At 49.1% G+C, this 26,663-nt stretch overlaps 1 protein-coding gene across 1 annotated transcript in view; it reads right to left on the bottom strand.

Annotated features, from left to right (window-relative positions):
* Positions 1–9,855: 9,855 nt before the first annotated feature.
* WDR91 (WD repeat domain 91) overlaps positions 9,856–26,663 on the bottom strand; it is a 31,388-nt gene continuing 14,580 nt past the window's right edge. Inside the window, exons 7-15 of the mRNA XM_011972134.1 lie at positions 26,308–26,466; positions 24,468–24,661; positions 23,217–23,367; positions 21,872–21,966; positions 21,525–21,693; positions 17,566–17,674; positions 16,669–16,781; positions 15,195–15,392; positions 9,856–12,369 (exon numbers count right to left, since the gene is read on the bottom strand). Coding sequence (XP_011827524.1) covers positions 12,205–12,369; positions 15,195–15,392; positions 16,669–16,781; positions 17,566–17,674; positions 21,525–21,693; positions 21,872–21,966; positions 23,217–23,367; positions 24,468–24,661; positions 26,308–26,466 — 1,353 coding nt within the window. The 3' untranslated portion in view covers positions 9,856–12,204. The remainder of the gene's footprint in view (positions 12,370–15,194; positions 15,393–16,668; positions 16,782–17,565; positions 17,675–21,524; positions 21,694–21,871; positions 21,967–23,216; positions 23,368–24,467; positions 24,662–26,307; positions 26,467–26,663) is intronic.

The following is a 26,663-nucleotide window of genomic DNA, read 5'->3' as shown; positions in this document are numbered from 1 at the left end:
CTCGTACACTTCCGGTCCTGGCGCCGCTCCCGGCCCCCTCGGAGTCCTAGCACCCGGGACACTTCCGGCTCTGGGCAGCTGGCTCACTGGGAGGTCCGCGGGCGCCCCCTGCTGGCCATGCCTCCGCCCCTTGCTGGCACACGGTTTCCTGCGCACTGCAAACGCGAGGCAGGGCAGCAGGCCTGAGGAAAGTGAAAGTGTCCATTCCTGGCCCCTGAAGTTAGCGGAAGGGAATGGGAGTGTTTTGGAAAGGCCTCCCGGGAATTCCCTCGGAAACCAGGTAGAGGATCCCTGCTGGGCCAGGCAGCCCTGGAGTGCTGGAGGAGGATGGGAGCCCGGCCTCCATTTGTTATCCTAATGAAGTGGAAAATTAAGAAGATAATAGAATAATAGCATAAGTGTAGCAGGACAAGCCGCAGACAAAACTCCTCAGACACTGAGTTAAAGAAGGAAGGGGTTTATTCAGCCAGGGCCATCAGTAAGACTCCTGTGTCAAGAACCGAGCAATTCCTGTCCCTTTTAAGGGCTTACAACTCTAAGGGGGTCTGCGTGAGAGGGTCCTGATCGATTGAGCAAGCAAGGGGTACGTGACTGGGGGCAGAATGCACCGGTAATGAAATCGGAACAATACAGGATAGGGATTTTCACAGTGCATTGCTATACAACGTCTGTAATCTATAGATAACATAACCGATGAGGTCAGGGGTCGATCTTTAACCACCAGGCCCTGGGTGTGGCCCCAGGCTATCTGCTTGTGGATTTCATTTCTGCCTTTTAGTTTTTACTTTTTCTTTCTTTGGAGGCAGAAATTGGGCATAAGACAATATGGGGGGGTGGTCTCCTCCCTTATAAGTACTAATAGTAAAATTATAGTAAGAGAAATAAAAGCTCATAGAATGAATTGCTGTATTAACCAAAGCTGAAAAGAATTTCAGCCCTCCTGAAGTTAAAGGAGGATATTAACTGCCAGTCCCAAGAAACATTAACTGTATCTGCCCTTCAAATATTTTGTGGGCTCTGTTAAGTTTGTGTTTTCTTTCTTCCCTGCACAGCTACAAGGTCTCACAGTGTGTCCGGAATTGACTGACTTCAAGAATGAAGCCACAGACCTCATTGTGAGTGTAAGAACTTTTACAGTGCTTAAAAGATGGTGAGTCCAGAGTTTGTTCCTTCTGACGTTCGGATATGTTCAGAGTTTCTTCCTTCCGGTGGGTTCGTGGTCTCACTGGTTTCAGGAGTAACCTGAAACCACCTCCGCGGTGAGTGTTACAGCTCATGAAGGCAGCTTGGACCCAAACAGTGAGCACCAGCAGGATTTATTGTAAAAAGTGAAGAAACAAAGCTCCACAGGGTGGAACGTGACCGTAGCTGGTCGCCACTGCTGGCTGGGGCAGTCTGCTTTTATTCTCTTATCTGACCCTACCCACATCCTGCTGATTGGTCCGCTTTACAGAGCACGTTACAGAGAGCTGGTTGGTCCATTTTACAGAGAGCTGATTGGTCCATTTTGACAGAGTGCAGATTGGTGCATTTACAGTCCCTGAGCTAGACACCAAGTGCTAATTGGTACCTTTACAATCCTTTAGCTAAACGCAGAGTGCTAGACAGAAAAAGTTCTGTAAGTCCCCACTAGATTAGCTAGATACAGAGTACTCATTGGTGTATTTACAAACCTTGAGCCAGACACAGAGTGCTGATTGGTGTATTTACAATCCCTTAGCTAGACATAAAGGTTCTCCAAGTCCCCACTAGACCCAGGAGGAGCCCAGCTGGCTTCACCTAGTGGATCCCTCACCAGGGCCGCAGGCAGAGCTGCCCGCCAGTCCCGCACTGCACGCCTGCATTCCTCCACACTTGGGTGGTCTATGGAACTGGGCGCCGTGGAGTAGGGGGCGGTGCCCATCGGGGAGGCTCCGGCCACGCAGGAGCCCACCACGGTGGAGGGGGGGTTGGGCATGGCAGGCTGCAGGTCCCTAGCCCTGCCCCACAGGGAGGCGGCTGAGGCCTGGCGAGAATTTGAGCATGGTGTGGGTGGGCCAGCAGTGCTGGGGGACCTGTCACACCCTCAGCAGCTGCTGGCCCAGCTGCTAAGCCCCTCACTGCCCGTGGGTGGTGGTGCCGGCCGGCCCCTCCGAGTGCTGGACCCTCGGAGCCCAAGCCCGCCTGGAACTCACGCTGTTCCATAAGCACCGCGCACAGCCCCTGTTCCCACCCGCCCTTCTCCCTCCACACATCCCCTCAGGCAGAGGGAGCCAGCTCCAGCCTGGGCCAGCCCAGAGAGGGGCTCCCACAGTGCCGTGGCAAGCTGAAGGGCTCCTCAAGCACTGCCAGAGTGGACGCCGAGGCCAAGGAGGCGCCAAGAGCCAGGGCTGCTAGCACATTGTCACCTCTCAACAAGACAGATAAGAGTAAGTTGCAAACCAAGTTTTCCCAGAGACGTAAGATATGTTGCAAAAGTATCACAAGATAATTAATGGCCTTTGTTCTCGCTTCTGTAAGCCTGCTTCCTGCTTCACGTAATTCCCACCTCAAAATGCTTAAAAGGCATTTGTTTTCTCTGTTCTATGCTCAGACTTTCTGGATGCAATTCCACTGAGCTGGTGTACACCTAAAAATAAAAACTTTACTGCATCCCATTCTTTGGTTTCTCCTGTCCCTTCATTTCTGCAACATTTCTGGTGCCGAAATCTGGGACTGGAGAGGGCAGATTTCTGTCTCTTTTGCCTGTGGGACTGAGGCTCTGAGGCAGGGGAGACCTGGGACCCTTGGCGCCGACTTTCGGCCTGGAAGGGGATCTGCCCTCCCCGGCCCCAGTGCTCTTCCCGACAGCGTAACAGAACCAGTAAAAATGGACTGCTGGACAGTGACAGGAGCAGCCATCTGAACCATGGTAAGGTTTAGGCCCTAAGGCAGGACCTATCCCATAAGGACGGAAGGGGAGCCTGATCACCTTCCAGGGGGTGAGAACTAAAACTAGTCCGACCCAGAGGGGCTGGAGACAATGGGAGAGACCCATTCTTTCGGATGAAACTCACACCCTAACTGATGCAGGATGTGAGAGAGGCTCGCAGATTGGTCAGGAAAGGGAACCAAAGTGGCAAGAGGTGCTCGCCGCTTTGACTAAAGGATAGCAACTGGGAATGGGGGAGGTGAAAGGAAACTGAACATGGCAAGAGGGGCTTCGCCACTTTAACTAAAGGTCAGCAACTGGGAACGGGGGAGGTGCATGAAATTGTGTGAAAGAGACAGTCTTGGCAGAGGCCAACGCGGGGCGTGATGTGGGGAGACACAGATCTCTTAGCGCAGACTGTGTGTTCCCAGTGTGGGACGAGCCAGACCTAGGACACTGGATCCGGCAAACAGGAGCTGCCCTACAGCTGCAGCAGGCTGTAGTGGGAATAAGGTACTCTCCTAGCTAAGCAGTGCCCGAACCTCCCCCTCCCATAATAGGACCCAGTCTGGTCAGTCCAGGAATGAAAGTGAGAGTGAAAGCACATCACAAAGGGCAAAATGGGAGGAAAAGCATCAAAGCCTACTCCATTGGATTGTATGTTGGGAAAATTTCAAGAAAGGTTTTAATGGAGATTATGGAGTTAAATTAACCCCTCCGAGATTGAGAACTCTCTGTGAAATAGATTGGATTTCTTTTAATGTTGGGTGACCCGCCGAAGGGACGATAGACAGATAGATAATTGACTGTGTGTTTAGGATAATAACCGGAGCCAGAGAATAGCCTGGGTACCCGGACCAGTTCCCATACATTGACTCCTGGCTGAGCATCTTTCAAATTTGCCCCAAGTGGCTACAAGCCTATTCTGAGACTTATTGTAAGACCCTGGTAGTTTGTGCCAGATCTGAGGCAGTAAAAGAACCTAAAGGGAGGCCGAGGTGGGCGGATCACGAGGTTAGGAGATCGAGACCACGGTGAAACCCCGTCTGTACTAAAAATACAAAAAATTAGCCAGGTACGGTGGCAGGCGCTTGTAGTCCAAGCTACTCGGGAGGCTGAGGCAGGAGAATGGGGTGAACCCGGGAGGCGGAGCTTACAGTGAGCCGAGATCCTGCCACTAGAACCCAAAGGGACAGTGGAAGGAAAGGAAAAGACGCAAGGAAAACAGGAAAAGCCTGTTCTGCAAGCCCACACAAACGGCCCCTGAGGAATCAAGCTCAGAGGAGAGTGAGCCTCAGGTGTCACCCCACAGGGAAAAGTCAGAGCCCCTACCTAAAAAGACTAAAGAAGCACCCCGCCGACCCGAGCCTTGCAGATGTTTCTCTGGGAGACACAAAGCCAAATTTATCATGATAAACAGAATAATGTACAAGGAGGGCAACGCCTTTTCATTTACCAGCCTTTCTCCACCACTGACCTCCTAAACTGGAAACAGCTTACACCCTCCTATACTGAGAAGCCCCAGGCTGTCATAGACTTCAGTCCATCTTTCTGACTCATAACCCTACCTGGCCTGATTTTCAGCAGCTACTTTTAATATTGTTCAATACAGAAGAATGCCAGGAGAATTACTCAGGCAGCCTTACAGTGGTTAGAAAGCAATGCACCTGTTAAGCAGTATGCACAGAAGAGGTTCCCAGAAGCAGATCCAAATTGGGATCCAATCCAGGCAGAAGAACTGCAAAACCTGCAGAGGTATCGGGAGGCACCCCTTAATGGAATGAAGGCTGGAGGGAAAAAGGCAACGAATTTGGGAGCGGTCTCAGAGGTATGCCAAAAGGCTGATGAGAGTCCCAGTGAATTTTATGAAGACTCTGTGAAGCATACCGGCTTTATACACCATTTGATCCGGAGGCTGTAGGGAATCAGTGCATGGTTAATGTGGCATTTGTGGGCCAGGCACAAGGTGACATTAGATGGAAGCTTCAGAAGTTGGAAGGTTTTGAGGCTATGAGTATTACCCAGCTTATTCAAGTAGCTACTAAGGTATTAGTATTAGCCAGAGGAGGAAGCCAAGAAAGAGGCAAAGCGCAAAGCCAAGGAAAAGGTTGATTTGTTGGCTGCTGCTCTAGTTCAAAGAGAGACTGGTTTTGTGAAAGGACGCAGACATGGTTGTGGTCACAGTAGAGGACAAGCTAGGCCAGGGTTTGAAGGCCGGCCTAGGCTTGAGAGGGATCAATGTGCAAGAATGCAAACAGAAAGGGCATTGGAAGGATGAATGTCCAGAAAGAGAAAAGAAGAAAGCAGCAGCTAGGGACCTGACGCCTGCTCAAGGCCTGCAGCCGCTAGCCGTTGTTCTAAAGCTGGATGCCGATCTGGTCAGCTTAGCAGGAGTTGAGGAATATAAGGACTGAGACAGACTGGGCTCCATCTCTGTAGGCCTCCAGGAGCCCCTGGTCTCTATGAAAGTGGGAGGCCAACAAATGGGTTTTATGGTAGATGCAGGTGCTGAACACTTGGTAGTGACACAGCCTGTTGGGCTGCTATCTAAAACCTATGCTACTATAGTTGGGGCAACCAGAGCATCAGAGAAAAGGCCTGTCAATCCAGAAGGTGTGTCATTGGAGGACAAGAAGTCCAACATGAATTCTTATATCTGCCAAATTGTCCAGTGCCCCTGTTAGGGAGAGACTTGCTTCAGAAACTACAAGCACAAATTTCCTTCAGGCCGGAAGGAAACATGACTCTGGATCTAAGCTGACCAAAAGTTATGATGTTAACTCTTACCCTCCCTGAGGCTGAGGAATGGAGGCTATACATAAAAGAGACATACAGGCTGTCTGAATTTATGGACAGAATATTTGACAAACTAGTCACTGAAATACCTGAGGTGTGGGCAGAAGACAATCCTCCAGGATTGGTCATAAACCAGGCACCAGTGGTAGTAGAGTTAGTTCCAGGTGCAACTCCAGTACGCATTCCCCAGTACCAGGTGTCTACAGAGGCAGTGTGAGGAATGACCAAGCACATAAATCGGCTACTAGAACATGGGATCATAAAGAAATGCAAGTCACCCTGGAATACTCTACTCTTAACCAGTGCAAAAACCGTCTGGTGGGTTCTGGCCTGTGCAAGACCTATGGGCCATAAATAAAGTTACTGTTACCTTACATGTGGTAGTGCCCAACCCATATACACTGATGAGCCACATTCCTGCTCATGCCACCTGGTTTACCTGTTTGGACTTAAAAGATGCTTTTTTCTGCCTCAGGCTAGCTCCAATAAGTCAGCCTATTTTTGCATTCCAGTGGGGAGGAATACAATTCAGCTGGACCAGGCTCCCACAAGGGTTCAACAACTCCCCCACTCTCTTTGAAGAGGCACTAGCATCAGACCTTAAGGCTTTTGTCCCACCAAATGACAAGTGTGTATGTTACAATACATTGATGATCGTTTGTTTGTTTGCAGCACCTATCAAGGAAGATTGCTTCCAGGGCACCAAAGATCTCCTTCACCTTCTGTGGAAGGCAAGTTACAAAGTATCTCAGGAAAAAGCTCAGGTCTGTGCAAAAAGAGTAAGATATCTAGGTTTCCTAGTAGCCCAAGGGCAGTGCGAACTCGGCAGTGGGCAGAAGGAAGCCATACGTGCACTCCCCACTCCTGTCACCCGGCGACAAGTAAGGGAGTTTTTAGGGGCAGCAGGCTTTTGATGTACTTGGATGCCGAACTTTTCACTCATGGCAAAGCCATTGTATGAAGCCACAAAGTGGGGGAGAAAAAGAGTCCCCCCTATGGGGTAATGAGCAGGAGAAGGCCTTTAATGAGATCAAAAAGGCCTTAAGCCAAGCTTGAGCCCTGGGATTGCCAGACCTGACTAAGCCTTTCTTTCTCTATGTCCATGAAAGAAAAGGAATGACTACAGGAGTTTTAGTTCAAACATTAGGATCATGGTATCGACCAGTAGCCTATTTATCAAAGCGGTTAGACCTTGTGGCCCTGGGGTGGCCCCCCTGCTTAAAAGCATTAGCTGCCACTGCCATGCTGGCAGAAAATGCTGGGAAGCTGATTCTAGGACAAAAGCTAATAATACGGGTGCCACACACAGTGATCACCTTAATGGAGCAAAGAGGATATCACTGGCTATCTAATCCAAGAATGTTAAGATATCAAGGGCTCTTATGTGGAAATCCATACATAACTTTAAAAACCACGAATACTCAACCTGGCTACCCTGTTGCCTGTAGAAATGCCCAAATTGCAAGACCGGTTTCCCCAACACTATTGTGTAGACATAGTAGATGAGGTGTTCTCAAGCCAGAAAGACTTAAGAGACCAACCCTTTAAGGACCCAGATATTGAATATTTCACAGATGGAAGCAAGTTTATATCAGAAGGGGTCTGCCGAGCCAGGTTTGCAGTGGTGACTCTAAATTCAGAGGCACAGGCCCTCCCTACCGGGACCTCTGCACAAAAAGCAGAATTAATAGCTCTAACTAAAGCACTATTAGTAGCCAAAGGAAAGACAGTTAACATCTATACTGACTCAAAGTATGCCTTTGCTACATTACATGCCCATGGAGCCATTTACAAAGAAAGGGGACTCTTAACTGCTGGAGGGAAAGAAATTAAAGAAGAAATCTTACAACTCTTAGACGCTGTGTGGGCCCCAGACAAGGTGGCCATTATTCACTGTAAAGGACATCAGACAAGAGGTAGCACAGAAGCAAAAGGAAGTAGGAGAATCAAGCCATCCTTCTTTCTAATTCCTCTAAAGCAAGGGGAACTCTTAGGATATCCAGTCTATAATGAGAATAAAGGAACTAAAAGGAGCATGATCTCAAAAATAAATACAAATATCAAAAAAGACATAGACATAGGAGACTAGGAAAATAATGAATGGCCTCCTGAAAAAAATCATTAAATACGATGGGCCAGCTACCTAGGCACAAAATAGGTCATGGGGATACTGCACCCCAATTTATATGCTCTACCATATCATAAGGTTACAGGCTGTTCTTGAAGTAAAAACCTATGAAACATCTGGATGCAATTCCACTGAGCTGATATACACCTAAAAATAAAAACTTTCCTGCATCCCATTCTTCGGTCTCTCTTGTCTCTTAATTTTAGCAACATTTCAAGACAGGAGGCCTTGCAAATGTGGCCCCAGGGGTACCCTCTGCCCACATGTCCTGCTGGATGCTGGGCTCCACCACGGTAACGTGGCGTCAGTGCTGAGTTTTAGTTGAAAACCACACTCCTGGCTTCACACAGCCTAAAGGATGCCGGAGCCCAGACTGGAAACGCCCGTGCAAGCAGTGGCCAGTGAGGCCTTCCCCAGCAGCATTTTCAGGTTGAAAGGATGATCTGACAAGATCTGGCCCTAAAATGGGAACTCAGGACAGCAATCTGAAACGTGGTTCGCAAAAAAATCAGCAACTAGAATGGGTGCTGGCCACACCCAGGCGCAGCGAACTTGGACACCGCACTCCCTCCCTGCGCGGCACCTGCGGCTCCTCCCCAGCAGCGACACCCACACAGCTGGATCTCTGCCCCTCAGCCCCTGGCCGCATGGGACAGTGTCTAGATAGCAAGGCTGAAGGGGGCGGCCTCAGTGCCTTCAGGTCACAAACCGAACTGCCACACTGGGGTCCACGTAGCTCTTCAGGAGGGCAGTCTCCGGCAGGACCTGCTTCCCCCGCCACCGCTGCCTTGAGGGGTTAGGGTCGCTGACCTCCAGGGTCCCCGCCGTCACCCGCTGTGAGCCAGGACAAGCCCAGGTCTCACGGGCTGGGGTGGAGAAGCATCTTTTCCTTGTGAATAAAGGAACAGAAAATAATTGGCTATTCTGCCTTGTCACTTATAGAAAAAAAAATCCTTGGCAATTGGAACTGACAAAGAGGCTTTAGTTGTCCAAGCTTCAGTCAGGCTTCTGAGTCTTCTGCAAGGCCAGTCTGTACGCTTCCTTGTAAAATCCAGTCTTAGCAAAAAACCCCTTTCCTTTCCCCTTGGTATCTGATCACCCTCCAAGCCTTATCAGGCTCCTCACCCTCCACCATCCCCGAGTGGTCTATTGCCCTAGCATGTCTTCAGCAAGAGTCCTGTTAGGTCAGTTTCACCAGAATCTCTCTTACCCTGATGGCTCCGCTTAGTAATTTTCTATTCACAGACCCCCACCCTGCTCCTTGGCTGTGAATTCCCACTGTGCACGCTGTATTCGGAATTGAGCCCAATCTGTCTCCCCCATGCAAGACCCCATTGCAGTGGTCCCTATACCTACCGAGATGGTAGTCTTTACTGTGCTTTAATAGGTATCATTGACTAAGTTTTTCTTTAACAGAAGAACCCCTTGCACATTTCTCTCCTTAAAATCTCTTTCCATAGCCAGCTGAAATGAGCTATCTGAAGGGAGAGATGCTTCCCGCCCCAAGCAGGGGTCAGGAATCTGAACTGTGTGATTTGCACAGATTGGAGTCAGCACCCAAAGCATATGGAGGCTTGGGGGATTTTTTTTTAATTGACAGCTAAAATGTTATTTATCATGTGAGGTAATGCACATGTCAGTTAGCTAGATTTAATCATTCTACATTGTCTGTATTCCACAATGTATACATACTTCAAAAGATTACGTTGAACCCCTAAAGCATTTGAATGGGGACTGGCTATGAGGCCCTCCCCATTCAAATGCTTCCCTCAACTCCCAGAACACAGCCAAGGCCTGAGGCCATGGAGCAGAAGAGGCAAATAACGGCAGGTATCTGAAGAGAAGGAGGAAGTGGGGAAGTGTACCCGCAAGGCTCTCTGTGCAGCCCTCCCCAGAGCTGAGGGTCAACACCTGGGCTGGGAACTGAGGCTGGGACTGGTAAAGAGGTTTTCTTCTATGTCGCCCTCAACCAAGACAATGGAAGAGTCTTGCTTGGGTTCTTAGGCAGATGCCATGCAGGTCTATGGAAGGAGAGATAAGCTGAAGTTCCAACATGCTTTATTTGAGGACGAGTGCCCACCCAGGAGGGAGAAGAGGTGGGATGGGAGGAGTGCAAGGTTCAAATCTTCTTGGTGTCTCTGTGATCCTTAAAGCATCTGAGCAAGCTGTAGAGATGGTATTAAGGGGAGAGAAAAGGTAGTAAGACAGAAACTTTGAGATGAAGAGAGGAAACATTAATACATGCTCACTCCAATGAAACCCATGACCACTTTTTAAATGTCCTACAGAGTCACTGGGTGAAATAAGTAAGATCACTGTTTCAATACAGAAGATGGGGAAAAATAATAAATGAAGAAGTCTTGGTTTTCTTCATTTGCAGGGAGGATTACCAGGGTAGAAATGGGTAAAAATCAGTAAATAACTATTTACTACTGTCTCTGGTGTTTTCTCATAATCAAGCCACTTAAATACCTCCCTACTTTTCCCTCAACTCCCAGAACAGAGCCAAGGCTTTGATAAAAGTTTCTTTGTGCTTTTCCACAAGCAGGTAACTAGGAGTATCCCTACTCCAGACTTGTGCCCACAGAACTGGGCTGGAGCTCAGAGACTTAAAATGACTAGTGGCAGCCGCCTTTCCCAGCTCAGTGATAAGGTCACCCCTGCTAAGCACTGGAGACCAAAGCCCAGGCCCATCACTCCCATAGTGACTCCCCCCATAAGCTCTGCCTCAGCTGTGAAAGGCAAGAGGGAAAAGGGGAGTGAGTCTCTTGTTCCTCCTCACCTCCTGGGAGGATCTGCATCTTCAAGGTCCCACCCCAGCCAGGGAGGAGAGGGCACGCCTCAACCTGGGTGTGGACACAGCTGGTTGATGCTCAGCTCAGCTACAGATGGGCTCAGCCACAGTTGGGCTGGCCTTAACCCCAGGTGCCCACCAGCAGCAACTTGGCCCCCTTGCTCTGACCTCACCATTCGCCAGCAGAGGGGGGCAGGCAGCCGTCACCTTTCCACAGAGATGTTCAGTTGGAGGAAGGAGAGGAGCCACCAAATGAAAGAGGTATAGGTTGAGCGTCCTTAACCCAAAGATCCAAAATCCAAAATGCTCCATAACCCAAAACTTTTTTTTTTTTCAGTTGTGTTCTCCCTCTGTCGCCCAGGCTGCAGATCAATGATGTGATCTTGGCTCACTGTAACTTCCGCCTCCTGGGCTCAAGTGATTCTCCTGCCCCAGCCTCCGGAGTAGCGGGGATTACAAGCACCTGCCACCACGCCTGGCTGATTTTGGTATTTTTAGTAGAGATGGGGTTTCACCATGTTGGCCAGGCTGGTCTCGAACTCCTGACCTTAAGTGATCCACCCACCTTGGCCTCCCAAAGTGCTGGGATTACAGACGTGAGCCACCGTGCCCCGCTCCAAAACTTTGAGCACCAACATGACACCACAAGTAGAAAATACCACACCTGACCACAATCAATACTTGGTTTCATGTACAAAATTATTTAAAATGCTGTATAGAGTTATCTTTAGGCTGCATGTATAAGGTATATCTAAAACATGAGTGAATTTCATGTTTAGACATGAGACCTACCAAGACACCTCGTTATGTACATATGCAAATATTCCAAAGTCTGAAAAAATCCAAAATCTGTAACACTCCTGTCCCAGGCATTTTAGATAAGGAATGCTTAGCCCATCTTGGGAAACAGCAGCCACTGGATGGAAAGAGGAAGCCAGTGGCAGAGGCCTCAGCCCCTGCCTTCATCCTGAGAATCTTCTGTAACAAAAGCTGCCAGCTTTCAGGGAAGAAAAAGAACTCTGTGGCCTTGACTGAAGCCCAGAGAAACAGGAACTGCCAAACCTTGTTACGCAGCAGAACAGACAGAGAGCTGACCTGGCTCCCTGGCAAAGCAACAGGAGAGCCTGGAGAGGTTCAGCTCCGGGCCAGCAGAGCCAGGCTGGGTGGGAGGGCTGTCACTGAAGCAAAGTGACACACATCCTAGAAAGAGACACCAGGGGACCATAAGAGCATTCTCTTTTTTAAAAAAAGAAAAAGAAAAATGGGCATATATATACAAAATACTGTCAATTTCTTCTGAGCCAACACAGTAGCCACTGCAATGTTTCTCCTTCTTCCAGAGCTTTCCTCCATAGTCTCACATGTACTTCTGGCACAGCCATGATACCAGTCTCTGGGAAGCATATGCCACCTACTCCACGTGGGTCCCATTCCAGTCACCGAAGATGGCAGTGCCTGACCGTCCTTGCCAGTCTTTCCCTGCAGAGTCACTGCACTGGCAGGGAGATGGAGTGGAGCACCTGGTTTTCCTGTCCTATACCTCCTCCCCCTACCCCGGATAATACTGCTTCATCGGGTGGCCCTTGGGGCAGGTCATCAGGCTTTATGGGCCAGGAGGGTGGTCAGCTTGATCTTCCCATCCATGGAGGCAGTGAGGCAGGTCCCACAGTCCATGGCAGTGCTCCAGTCCACGGTGACCACGGGGGCTCGGTGGCCACCCAGGCTCAAGCAGCTCTCCAGAACCTTCTCATCGCCACCCAGCTGCAAGAGGACAGGAAACAGGAGGAGGTGTCAGCAAACACCACTTACACATACTTGATCCACTTTCAGTGGCCTACCTGAGGATGTGCTTGAGGCCAGGCACACATGCCCACCTTTCTAGAAAGTCTGTTTAACTTCTTGAACCAGGAAATGCTTTCACTTTCCCAACTACAGCTGGTCCATCTGAAGTGGAAAACAAGTCCCTGAGCAGCTCTTTAAAATAAGGCATTTTCTCAGCTGCCTTGAACTTGCTGTGGGCTGGTGCTGCTTGCACGCACACTGGTTGTTCTCACTACAGCATCACTTCTCACTACCTGACATGTGCTCATGAATCTGCTCATTGGTTGAAGGTTCACTCCCATACCGGGGAATGCAAGCTGCAGGGGAGTAGGGCCTCAGCCAGCCTGCCACACCCAGAACAGTGCTGGCGCAGGGGAGCCTTCAGTTAGTGCGGAAACATGGCTCTCTGAACCCCGGCACTAGCTAGCCAGCGATCCTGTGCGATAGGGCACTAACGAGGAAGGGGAAGCTGGGAGCGAACCGAATTCCTATCAGTACCACTATGTATAGCAACTGTGAGCGGGAGACAACGCAGTCTTCAGCCATCGTGGAGAAAACACTTACAAAAATCATAAATTACATTGTTTATAGATTATAAAAGTGGGACCTGAAGTTCAATATATTCCTTAAATAATTAGATCTCATTATTCACATTCGAAGAATTCTACAGAGGAAAATCTTTCCACCAACTAATTGGTCATACAGCAAGTCTGACTGCCAATCATATGAACTGATCAGATCAAATGACAAAGGCTGCGTGACTAAAAATAAAACACATACACACATATATCCATACAGAGAGCAAAGTACTGAACAGCCCACCAAAAATGCAACAAAAACAAACCTCTGGAGAATAAAGTAAGAGCAGGCTTGTAAACGGAAAGCGTTTTAGTGTCTCCATTGGGAAATATCAGTTATGAGAAATGATGGAGCTAATTTTGAAGGAAAGGGCAAGGGCAACTGACAGAATCATGCTCCACAGAAAAGAGGAGCCTAACCCACAGCGAGCGCAGGTCCTGCGGTGCACACTTCAGATTACAGTCTAGGAGGCTCCCACTTCCCACCTCAGCACGGGCAGTGCCCCTTGCCTCACTGTGAGCTCTTGCTCACCTCTGCCCATGTGGGGCCCCAAGACCTGCTTTCTTCTCCATCTACCCAACAACTCCTCTTCATCCTCTCCTCCCGGTTCCAAGGCCTCCAATCCACAGCCTCCCACCTCCCGCAAGGACACAGTCCCCACTGAGACAGCTTTCTTCTCCCTGAGCTGCTCAACTCCGCATTGCTCTCCTTTGTTGTTACTGTGTCTCTGAGTGTGCACCCCAAAAGAGCAGAGATCATATTCTATATGTCCTTCATACACTCCACAGTGCCTGGTCCAATGCCCAGCACAAAATTGCCATCCAAAACACATGCCCTTGACTGGTCAATGAGCTGTGGCAGCAAGAGCTGCTGAGAATATCCCACCTTGAAGGACTCTGATCCTACACAAACACCACCACTGGGCAAATAACTGAAAAGTATCACACAGGCTGAGAATGGACCCACTCGACACCAGACACAGAAGCTTAGGCTACGACACAAATCCCCATCATTTGTCTAGGTGACACCAGTGAAACAGAAGACACTTAAAAATACCTGAAATAAGCTCTGACTTAAGAGCTAAAACAAACGTGTAAAGGGAGGGGCAGAAAACCATGTGGACAACTTACACTATGGCTTGACAAATCATGCCCTCAAATTTCTGTCTCTAACATGGACTGGATGGGTACAAAATTAAAATAAAATCAAAAGAATGAATAAGACCTGAATAAGACCTACTATTTGATAGCACAACAGGGTGACCGTAGTCGATAATAACCGTATATTTTAAAATCAAGAGTGTGATTGAATTGTTTGCAATGCAATGGATAAATGCTTGAGGGGATGAATGCCCCATTCTCCATGATGTGCTTATTTCACATTGCATGTCTGAATCAAAACATCTCATGGTCCCCATAAATACATATACCTATGGATGTACCCACAAAAATTAAAAATTTAAAACTTTTTTTAAAAACCTGGACTGGAATATACTTGACCCACGGGACATTCAATAAATTAATAAATCTATACCAGATTAGAGTACTAAAATAAACAACCTAGTTGGGACCTGGTTGGGGGCATGTTCCTCCATCCCAACACTCCCCAACTCTTCTCCCTACTCCTGAGTGATTTCTATAACAGGCTATTCCCAAGGAAAGAAGGCAGAGAAAGGGCAGAATCTGGTCAAGGATGAGCAGAGAGAATGGGGGTCTCATGCCCCAATGCCATCTTTTCTATCCACCTGAGCTGCAAAGCAGCCCTGGCCAGGCCTGCAGCAAGGAGGCTCTAGGCCAAGCTTGTCCACCCTGCAGCCTGTGGGCCACATGCAGCCCAGGATGGCTTTGAATGAGGCCCAACACAAATTTGTGTTGTAAGTACATTATGAGATTTTTTTTGCGATTTTTTTTTTTTTTAGCTCAACAGCTATCACTAGTGTTAGCCCACTAACACTAAGAAGAAGTGTGAAGAACTGGCCCAAGACAATTCTTCTTCTTCCAACATGGCCCGGGGAAGGCAAAGGATTGGACACCCCCGCTCTAGGCGCTGCCTATCCTTTGTCAAAGGCATCTCCACAGCCATGCAGCTCGGGGACAGAGGGCCACGCTCAGCAGACATGACCCAGACCTCCAGGGAGGAATCCCTGCCCACCACGATACCACCTCCCACCCCCAACCACCAGTTACCTTGTAGATGATGCCGCCTGTGGCAGAACATGTCAGCATGTAATTGCCCTCCGAGTCAAAAGCGAAGAGTCGGCCCCTGGGGACTTGCACCTGCTTGTAGCCGCTGTATCCAGATAGCACAAAGGGGCCCGTGGCGTCTGAGGGCAGGCTGTACTCGGATACCTTGAGGCCACTCTTGTGGATGTTCCACTGGATGAACTGCAGTCACAGGGCACAAGCAGGATGCTCTCAGCAGAGCCGGCCAATGCAGGCCTCAAGGAAGAGCAAGAACCCACCGCAGAGCAGAGGCTGGAGATGGCGGCCCACCACCCCCCAGCCACAATGCTGACATCCTTGAAGAGCCTTTCAAGTGCCAGAGGCAGAAAAGCAGGTGACAGGTCTACAAGTCCTATCTCTGGCCAACATGATTTAAGCATTTTTTAGGGAAGAAAATCTAGAAAAAGAGGCAGCAACTTCACATCAAAGTCCAACCCTTCTCTTTCCCTCTGGCCTGACCCTAGGAGAGGAAAAGGGACAGCAAGTGGCTTTGCCTGGATTCCTGGTCTCTCAAGCAGGAGGAATGCTTCAAGTGACCTGTTGTTGTTATTATTATTATTATCATCATCATCAGAGTTAGACCCAACTAGATTTTTCTGTCCTAGGAACAAGGTACAGAGGACACATTCCACATATATTTCCAGTGTTTCAGGCATACAATCAACTGAACACTGGGCGATGCCATTATAAACTCAGCTCCTTACCACAGCAGACATCATCCCTTAGCCTACCCCATGGACAGGTTACTTGGCTGTGACCACCTCTTCACTGAGCATCCCACATAAGAAGGAAGTCGAGCTTTAATGTCAACGTCCCTTCCCAAACTTTTCAAATGAAGAATTTATTTTGTAGTTACTCCTTTCAAGAGATAAAAAGACAGTGTCCAATCCAAAAGGTCCAGGCAGGCACACATGGAAATGGCGTCCTTCTCCCACCTCTGCCCCTGCCAGCTCCCCTTCTGAGGTGGTCACTATTCCTAGTTCCTAACCCTCCACAGAGGGAATCTACCAGGGGCATTTACTTTTCCTTTTTTTCTGGCTTCCTTCTTACATCTCTGGGCTCTGCTGGGGTCTGTAGGCATCTAAGAAGCTGTCCCCAGCCACTCAGCAAACTCTGCACATCCATGAGTGGTCCTGGGACCACTCATTACCAAGCCCATCAAAGCAAACTCAGCCCTAAATCCAGACCCCACAGATCCATCTATGGTAAGATGAGTCATTTTTGGTATTTCCTTTCATAAGGATAGCCAACTCCCGCTGAACTCACTGAAACCTCACAAAGATTGTAAGACGAATTACTAGTTTATCCCTATTCTACAGATAACAAAGCTGCAAAAAGAGGCCCCAGGTGGCAGAGCTAATAACAGGTATGACCACAACCTGCAGCCGGCCCACATGTCATCCCAGTGCTCTCTTATCTGAATCCTGTGGCTGCCTACCTTCCCGTCCTCGCCGATGCTGTACACGGTGTTCTCATCATAGCTGAACTCCACAGAGTAGACCTCCCCGTAGTGGGCCCTCCAGCTCATCGCGCACTCGTGCTGCTGCATGTCTGAGGCAATGAGACACCGTCACTCACATCCTGGCCAGGGCTCTGAAGAAGGCATCTGCCTGCAGCAGGAGGCCCCCTCACCCTCTACTCAGGCTGACAGCTGTTCTGAGGCCAAGGGCAGGCACCCAGGACCCAGTGAGCACCACAAAGCTGCCCCTGCCCAAGATGTCAGGCTGCTTCTGAGCCTCAGAGGCAGCTTCTTTCACCAGGTCAGAAGCGAGGCTCAGGACTCCCTGGGGGGAGCTCATCTGGAGAGCCCTAAGTCTAGCAAGACACCCAAGAAACTACCCTCTGTAACTTCCCCATGGGCGCCCTGGGAATCCCTTAAAGATACAGTTGCCTTTCCCCAGCCCAGGCTCTGGGGATGTCTCCTGGGGACAGAACCCAACCTGAGGATTTGTGCACAGCATGCCAGGTGATTCTGATGTACGCCTCTGGTTAAGGTGCCCTGTTCTGACGCTTTTGAGAAGGAACTACCCACAGCAAGTGGGTAGGACGGCAGTACTCTTGTGTGCCCTCCTGTATTTCACATGGGTGACAAGGACTCAGAGGGAACAACTCAAGACTCAAGGACCACTGAGCTCCACCCCTCCCATGTCTATTATGGTGGGTGTTTTGAAAACGCTGACCAAAGTTAAGCTCTAGTACATGCATCTGAAGTCAGGGTTTTGCAAAAGCCTCTGGCCCAGCTGGCAAAAAAAATCCAACATTGGTAAAAAAAAAAAAAAAAATGCCTGGGACATCTAAGGAGATATCAAGGATTGCTATGAGCACACTTGCATACCAAACAGCCGGATGACGCCATCAGCTGCCCCTGTGACCAGCAGGTTCCCGTTGTGATTGAAGGCTGTACAGTTGATAGCGATGGGTTCTGGATCCAGGGAGAACTGGAGCTATTGAAACAAAACAAAAATGCCAGTAGCAGATCTTCACTCAGCCCAGGCATGCTGCTTATTCCAATGCAGACAGGTGCCCCAGACTGGGTTTTCCACCAGCTCCTCCCTTATGTAATCTGGAAATTTACGTAATCAGAAAGATCTGAGCCTTTGCCAAAGTGCTGTGCCAGTGACCTTCTGTGCTCTTTTGAGAACAAGGTCTCTGTGCCTATTCTGGTTTCCATAGATAGATAATAATCCATGCTTGCTCCATTATAAAATAAATAATACATATCTTAGCAACCTACACTTCACCAGAATGCATTCCAAGCAAATTCTCATTGAAAAGTCTTATTGCTCTCAGAAAATAACACTTCGTCAACCACCTTTGATGACAGACAATACTAATAAACCTGCCCTATGGCTCCCCACAGAAACACTTAGAAATATAGTAGCAAACAAAACCACCTCATAGAACATAAGGTCTATTAATTACGTAATGAATGAACATTATCATTTCAAACAATATGGAACCCTGGGAACCCTAAATAATCCTCCTGAAATTAAAAATGCAAGATAGAATGTTATTTAAAATACACACAGAGTACTGAGCTGGCAAATAAAAGAATCCTCTAGGGCCAAAACTAAGAGAAAGCAAGAATGCAGAGAACTAGCGCACTCCAAAGCTGCCTTTCATTATGGGGCATTAATCAGATCCAGGTGACTCAAGTTCCCATTCTGCTTCCCATGAAGAGCTCAGGAGCCTGGAGACAACAATGTGTGACCTGCCCAAGGTCAGACGATAAGAAACCGCACATATGTAACAAACCTGCACGTTGTGCACGTGTACCCTAGAACTTAAAGTATAATCAAAAAAAAAGAAAAAGAAAAAATAAAAAAAAGAAAGCGTCACACGGAGCTGGGACTCCAAAGAGCTATACCTTCAGTGCAGGAATGAACTAGAAATAAACCTACTTCACAGAAAGGGATAACAAGAAAACTTACCTCCCTGCAAATTCATAACCACAAACTAGCCCTGACATGGGAGGAACCTGGCAAAAACTAATGCAAATCCAAAGAAATGTACCTCCAACCCAAACCTCAAAATACTCTCAGAGATACTAGCCCAAGAAACACCATGATCACAATTCATAAGAAACAGGAAAATAAGGCAAAAGGAGCCAGCACCCACAGAAACAGAGCAGAATTAGACCCAAAAACTTCAGACATTAGATTTATAACGCACAACATACAAGCACATTCAATTGTTCAACAAAATAAAATAAGGAATTGAAAATATGGGTAAAAATGAGAGACTATAAACACAACAAAGCAGGTTTTCAAAAATGAAGCTGAGCCTCTAAAAATGAGAAATACAATAATTTAAATTACCATCCTAATAAATAGATGAAACAGAAGACTAGGTATAGTAGAGGAGAGATTAGGAAACTGATAGACTGAAGAAACTCTTATCAAGAATGCCGCAAAGTGAAACAAAAAAGAGGAAGAGGCAAGTTCTAACACATATGGAATGGGAGGTTCAGAAGGCAAGAGATGATCAGAGAACCGCAATACTGGAAAAAATGATGACTGAGAATTTTCCAGAATTGAACAAAGACATAAATCCTCTGATTCAGAAAACAAATCCCAAGCAGAACTTTAAAAAAATAAATTTTAAAACTTAAAAACCAGAAAATCCACACCCAGGGAGCCAGAGAAGAAGATTTTAAAAGCAGCCAGAGAGAAAAGACAACAGAGGAATGCCAATTACATGGAGAGGTAATGTCCCGGTCTCAGCAAAGGCAGCCAGAGGATGAAGCAAGTCACAAGGTTAGGGAAGCAGTGTTCAGCCTGGAATACAAGAAGCTATTCTAGAAAAACACATATACTGTGGTTCTATTTATATGGAGTCAGAAAACACACAAAACAAAAATTTGGTTGTTTAGGGATATGTAATGACATGGTAAAGTAATTTTTAAAATGTAAGGCAGGTAGAGCACAGTGGCTCACGCCTATAATCCTAGCACTTTGGGAGGCTGAGGTGGGTGGATCACCCAAGGTCAGGAGTTCGAGACTGGCCAACATGGTGAAACCCATTTCTACTAAAAATACAAAAAATTAGCTGGATGTGGTGTTGGGTGCCTGTAATCCCAGCTACTTGGGAGGTTGAGGCAGAAGAATTGCTTGAACTCAGGAGGTGGAGGTTGTGGTGAGCCGAGATTGTGCCACTGCACTCCAGCCTGGGTAACAGAGCAAGGCTCCATCTCAAAAAAAAAAAAAAAAAAAAGACATCAGTATGACAAAATTCAAGACAGGTTCTCTCTGGAAAGGAAAAAGACCAAGATTGGGAAGGGCTACACAAGAGTTAGAAGTATTGGTGATGCTCTCTATAAACTGTGATGGGTCTGCGGGTGCTCACTGTACTGCTTTGCTTCTCATTATACTATACACCTATGATTTCAATATGCTTTTGTATGTATTCAATGTTTAATTAAAACCTTGAAAATCACAAGTCAACACATAATTACAAATTGTAATGAGAGCTTTGGAGGAAAATACAAGATGCTACGAACTAAGAGGAATTGAATTAAACCGGTAGAGAGGACAGTGGGCAGAGAGGGGCACAAGAGATAGGTCTAGAGTATGTCCCTGGAAATGCAGAGAAGTGGTCAGACTGGAAACACACTGGCAGCATTTGCTTATGGACGGACTGTGTGAGCAGAGGGAAAAGGACAGGTCTGGGAAGAACCCTAATTTTTGTTTTGTTTTTTTTGAGACAGGGTCTCACTCTGTCATCCAGGCTGGAATGCAGTGGCACCACATTAGCTCACTGCAGCCTCCACCTCCCAGGCTCAAGCAATCCTCCTGCCTCAGCCTGCCAAGTAGCTGGGACTACAAGTGAGCACCACCACACCCGGTTAATTTTTAAATTTTTTGTAGAGACAAGGGCTCACTACATTGCCCAGGCTGGACTTGAACTCCTGGCCTCAAGCAATCCACCTGCCTCAGCTTCCCAAAGTGCTGGGATTACAGGTATGAGCAACTGCGCCCAGCCAAGATCCCAAATTTCTAGATGAGGCACACTTGCCAAAGTAAGGAAAATTATGAGGGGAGGGATGGATGTGGCAAGGGGTGGAGGTCAAGAATTCGGGTGTGACCCTGACAGGCCTGAGAGGTCTGAGAGACCCAAAGGGAACACAGAGCACTTCTACAGGCAGATGCAGAACAGAACAAACTGAATATCTGGAACAGGAACCAACTGAAAATAGGAGCCTCGAGTTTCCAGCAGCGTTAGGAAACAATGTGTTCAACATAAAGGCCATATGACTTGTGAGCAGTGAAACAAATCATTTTAATAAGAAGTAGCACTGCCTTGGAAGGTGAGTTTAGCATCATTCAGTCTCTCTGGGGCTCAGGGTGGCAGCTACAGCATCTATTACTGTCTTGAAGGAAGGGGTCCTCGGCTCCAAGGTGGTGCCCAGGTCCCCTGGGAGCAAGTTCACAGGCTGTCTGGTCACCTCGCTTCTTATGAATCTGCATGTGTCCTTGCTACTGCTGGCTGCTGCTGCTATAATTCTCATACAATTCTAAGTTAACAGGATGTCAGAGGGAGACACGAGTCCTCTCCTAAAAAATCAACCACAGGGGCCCTCTGGTAGGTTCTGTGCGGCTCCTAAGTTTGTGGCACAATTCTGAATGACATGTCACTAACAATCTGCCCAGTTGGAGTACACTACTTTTCAACACTTAAAACTTTATTAAAAATCTGAGGAGACCAAAGCAAAAAGAGGGAAGAGGCTCTTTAGAAACCCAAGGGAATGCAGAGAGTGTGCCTGGCCCCAGAGAGAGCCACAGGGCAGGCCCGTACCTGCTGCTTCATGGTTTTTGTGTCCCACAGCAGCAGCCTGCCAGGAACCTGGTTCATGCCCTTGCTGCCGATGTCTGGTGCTGAGAAGTCCACCTGGGAAGTGAGGCTCGGAGCTGCAGCCGAACAGACGAAAGAGGCCCCGTTGGGGCTGCACGCAAGAGACAGGATTCTGCAACACACATGGGCCTGGGTCAGACCCTCCACCTGCCCACAGAGGGAGGGTGCACTTTGGTCCTGAGGCTGGATCCTGCACAGGAGATGGGGCACAAGGCTCGAGAAAGGCCTAGCCCCGCGGACCACACTTGGCAGCCTGCGGCCTTGATGGTGGGGGGTGGGTTCCAGCTCACCTGGGCATGTCGTCGTTGATATTGATTTCACAGAGATTCTTCTTGGCTTCCGTGTCATAGAGACGCACCGTACCCACACCACTGCCCAGCAAGAGCTGGAACGACAAGGGGCGTGAGGTGGGAATGATAGCATGGAGTGAGGCTGAGTCAGGGAGGATCTCCAGAGGGGGCGAGGCTGGGCAGGCTGCGGGGGTGAGGCCCCTCCTGTACGCATCCAGGCAGTTCGGGGGAAATCTGGCTAAAATGAGCCTCATTTCAAAATTAAGCAAAGACATGAGAGCTGACCTTGAACTTTAAGCAAAACCACAAAAAGTATCTGTGGAATGGGAGAGACGTGTCACCTTGGACACATCTGTTCCGGCTGGTGAATGAGGCCCTCTGATCCTCCCTTTCTTCAGTTTGAAACCCCAGCTGTTGGAACCCTTCCTTCCCACTCTTGGTCTGCCCAGCTCCCCTCCCAGCATACTGGCTTCGACTGCCACAGAGCCGGGGTGACTCCCATTTGCCTCTTCAGGGGACAGCTCTGGCTCTGGGTCTATAAAGACCTCCAGAAAAAAAATAAAAGGGGCTATCCCTGCATTCAGGAACTTGTGACTTATTTGGTGAAAAGCTTCAAAGATAATAATAGTGCCAGAAGAAAGTGCCAGAAGCAGCCCAGGTCTGAGGGGGTCTCCCAGGAATATTAGGTAGAGTGTGACCTTGGCATTCACTTGGCAAACTGGCGCTGGCACAGGGCAAGCCCTGAGGTCTTCATCTATGAGGGTAATCCCTTCAGCTGCCAAAAATTATAGAAAAACAGGGTTTGCATCTTGGGCTATGTGGTATGATCCCCACAAATGAAGTAAAAGAAAAAACAGCAAGTCAATCTTACCTCCTTAACTACAAGTCCTATCTCAAATCTAAAATCCAGAAGGAAGAACACTGTACTATTCCTGGGGACAATAACACCCATGGGAACCACAAAACAGAACACCAGCCCCTCACCAGCGGAAGCCACTTCCCATGGGGCCTGGCACGGGAGGGCGCTCACTGAAACTGCAGCTGGAAACACAGACAGATAAGGGGACAGCAGTCTGGCAGGTGGTCGCCAGGGCAGACCACCACAGACAGGAAGAAGCCGTGTGTTCCAGGCCCCCTGCAGCTCATTTCAATGTCAATTTGGTAACCTCACTGCCTTCCCACAACAGGAGCCTTCTGGCCAGTCCTGGATGTGTGTCCCTGAATCCCCAATAATGGAGAGAAGGGAGGGGAACTGGCTTGGCTGTCTTGACTCAGCTGGTGGAGAATCCTGGGGAATTCCTCCACTGAGCCAGCAAAGCAGGCCCCACAGGCCACCATTACTCACCAGTCTGTCCCGTTTGGTGGCCCATTCCAAAGACAGCAGCGGCGATTTGGAAATGGAGGACGCTTTGGTCTGCATGATGGGGTTGAAGGACCACACTTTGATGACCCCATCTACATCTAAGCTGGCGACTCTCCTCCCAGAGCAATCCACTCTGAGATGAGAGAAAAGGGAGGCCTGTCAGCTGGCTTCTCCGTCCCCATCCTCTTCCACTAATGCCAAGATGATCGCTTTCCTGACTTCCTTACTGTTTTTAAAAAACAATCCCTAGAGGTCTACATTCAAAGGACTGGTATAGACTGTTTCCGGAAATATTCATTCATTTGTTTGTCTAAGAAATTAAGTGCCAACCACGTGTGGACCTTTTGGTCAACTCTGGGCAAAGAGCGGTGAGCAAGAGTTGCAGGGCCCTGCCCTGGGGCCACTTGCAGTGTCTGGAGATTTAGAGCCTCCAGACTCACACTCCAGAACAACCCAAGGGCCCCAAGAGCTGTCAGGGCTGTCAAAACGAGAAACCCATCTACCAGCTGAAAATTATGCCCCACTAGGGTTTGTTCTTGAAAGGTTTTTACTGTGCTTAAGTAAAAACTTACAAACGGTAAATTACAAATCAGGTATTTACCTAAAAGTACCAACATAAAGCAAATTAAAATTGAGTGAGTTTGGGGGGCTAAAGTAGGGTAAATTGTTCCTAAAACTGAGAAAAACACAATTAGAAAGGGCAGAGAGGCCGGGTGTGGTGGCTTACGCCTGTAATACCAGCATTTTGGGAGGCTGAGATGGGCAGATCACTTGAAGTCGGGAAGTTCAAGACCAGGCTTGACCATGGTGAAACCATGGTTTCAGACCAGGTTTCAGACCATGGTAAAACCCTGTCTCTACTACAAATATAAAAATTAGATGGGTGTGGTGGCAGGCATCTGTAGTCCTAGCTACTTGGGAGGCTGAGGCACAAGAATCGCTTGAGCCTGGGAGGGCAAGGTTGCAGTGAGCCAAGATCGTGCCATTGCACTCCAGACTAGGCGACAAAGCAAGACTCTGTCTCAAAAAAAAAAAAAAACAAAAAAAAAACCAAAGGGCAGATGGGCTGACCAGTCCACTGGCAGCTCCAAGCAACTCCCATGACTCTTTAGCCATGACTGTGGCCCTCGTCCAAGCCCCCATTCTCTGCCATCTCCTGCTGGCCACACCTCCACGTGTGCTGCCTGAAAATCTGAGCTTCCCAGGGTTTTCTTGGCCCCAGGCCCAACCCACCTGCAGTGCATGATGGATGAGTGGTGTTCCCCGTACTCCTCCTGTCCCAGCACAATAAAGGGCTGCTCAGGGCGGACTCCTCCACCCTCAGGGCCTGCCGAGGACGCCCGAGTCAGTGGCTCCACTGGCTCCGTGTGGAGCTCTGGACAGGGCTCGGCCTCTGGGCCACTGGCTTCTGGTTTCTTCTCTGCACACTGTCACAAGCAGGGCGGGGACAAGTCAGCCAGGAAAGGGTCCCCCACACCAGGGCATACACCACAGGGGGACTAGGCCTAGGCTGCAGCATTTTGCGGGGCTCTTGGTAATTAGAGAGGAGAGGAGAGCTCTGACCTGCGAGGGTAGTGCTTAACTCACCCCGGGAGGGTGCAGGGCCTGCCCCCCTAACAGCCCCTTCCTGGAGACTTCGCTCCACACAGTCCCCGCTGAAGGAAAGGGGGCTGTGGCCTCTCTGTGACACAGCTGATGGGACCCAGGACACACATTTGCCTGGACAACAGGCCAGGGGGGAGGATGTGTGATGCAGGCCACACACCACACTGAGCATTTTACAGATTTCTCTCATTTAGTCCTCCTCGAACAGGGATGCTATTATTTTCCCCATTTTACAGCTGTGGAAACTAAAAGACTGACAGAGAAGCCAAATCTCTTGCCCAAAGTCATACGGCTGGCAAGGGGGAGAAACTGGATGTGAAGCTGGGTGGGTGACAGGTAAGCCCGGCCCCTTTCCAGTGCACCCCTAGGCCCACCAGCCCTCCTGGGAGGTGGGCACTGAGAAACTAAGAACAGACACAACTGGCCAGTAAGAAAGACAGAGACCCAAGGGCCACTGGGGGTTCAAGGCTGCCCAGTCTCTGCATCCCTGGGGCAGCAGGTGTTGGCTACCATCTGGTGCTCACCCAGACACAATCCAGGCTGGGGGCATCGGTCAGAGCACTCTCTACCAGCCCTGGGGTCCGGATGCTCCTGCAAGTGCTTCCTCAGAGAGACTGGAGGAGGAGTTCAACAATAAAAAATAGTAACAGAGGATCTGCAGACTTTATGGGGCTGTGGCTGGCCCCCAAGCACATCTTGAATCTTGAAATGCCAGAACTTATAATCTGAGCCTTAAGGGTCCGCTGTCACCACAGTAGTGGGCTGTTAATGAGGAAATGCCTTTAAAACAGGCACATAGCCTCGGTTATGAGATAAATGGTCAAGAAGGTGACTTGAGCAAGAGAACCAGTAAACACCTTAGACTTTGCCATCAATCAGGAGTATCTGGCAGAAGCAGAAGCAGCTGTAATGCCACACAGAGCAGGCCATGGCCCACACTGGCCAATGAGGGGAGTCCCCAGAGCCCAGGGCTCAGCACAGAAGGGCCTGGGCCACAGCCTCCCACTGTGTGGGCACATGACCCTCAGTGCAGCAATGCAGGCAGCTGGGCCTCAGGCAGCACAAGAGAAAGGAATCCTGTGACCAAGCAAGTCTGAGTAACTGGGTGAACCGAGGGAACCAGATCTCCAGGAGCCCAGGACAGGCTGCTAAGCACAACTAACCTAAGGGAAGGATGAGTATGCAAAGGTTCCCAAGCCAGCTTAATCACAGAAGTCATCTTCTGGGAGCACTTCCAGAGGCCTGCATTTTCTGGCCCCTACTTAGGGAAATGCGCATGGGAGAAATGGACCATAGAAGAGCCAGGCAAATGATGAACCCAAACAACGAAAATACAAGCCATTAAAACCAATTAGGCAAAAGCACACTCCGCACAGCAGCAGACTCAGAGGAGAGAAGAGGAGGCCCTCCACATTGCTCCTCAGTAGCTGCGTGAGTGTCCCCAGGGGTGTTCAGGACAACCCCATACCTGGGAAGTGGTTGTGGAGAAAAGCTCCTTCCTCTCCTTGCCGTGGTCCTGCAGGCGCCGCTGCCGGTGCTGTGACCAGCCGGACTCCCCAGTGGCCAGCCCGCTGAGGAGGCTCTTCCCATCCTTGGCTCCTGACATCGGGTCCTTTCCCTTCGTGCCCTAGAGGAAAAGAAGCTGGCTGTGAAGTCTCTTCCCATCTGCCTAGGCCATGATAAGCATGCCAGGAAAGCAGCAAGAACCAGGGAGTGGCTCCTCTACCCTACAGCTCCCAGGTAAGGTCAGCCCTGGGCAGGCGGGGGGCGGGGAGGAAGTGGGCAGGAGGGGACACGGTGGGGAGGCAGTGGGCAGGGCAGGGG

Source organism: Mandrillus leucophaeus, unplaced genomic scaffold, assembly GCF_000951045.1.
Source record: "Mandrillus leucophaeus isolate KB7577 unplaced genomic scaffold, Mleu.le_1.0 Scaffold1276, whole genome shotgun sequence".
Classification (NCBI taxonomy): domain Eukaryota; kingdom Metazoa; phylum Chordata; class Mammalia; order Primates; family Cercopithecidae; genus Mandrillus; species Mandrillus leucophaeus.
Note: the sequence above shows the minus strand (reverse complement) of the source record. Positions and strands in the feature narration are given on the sequence as shown.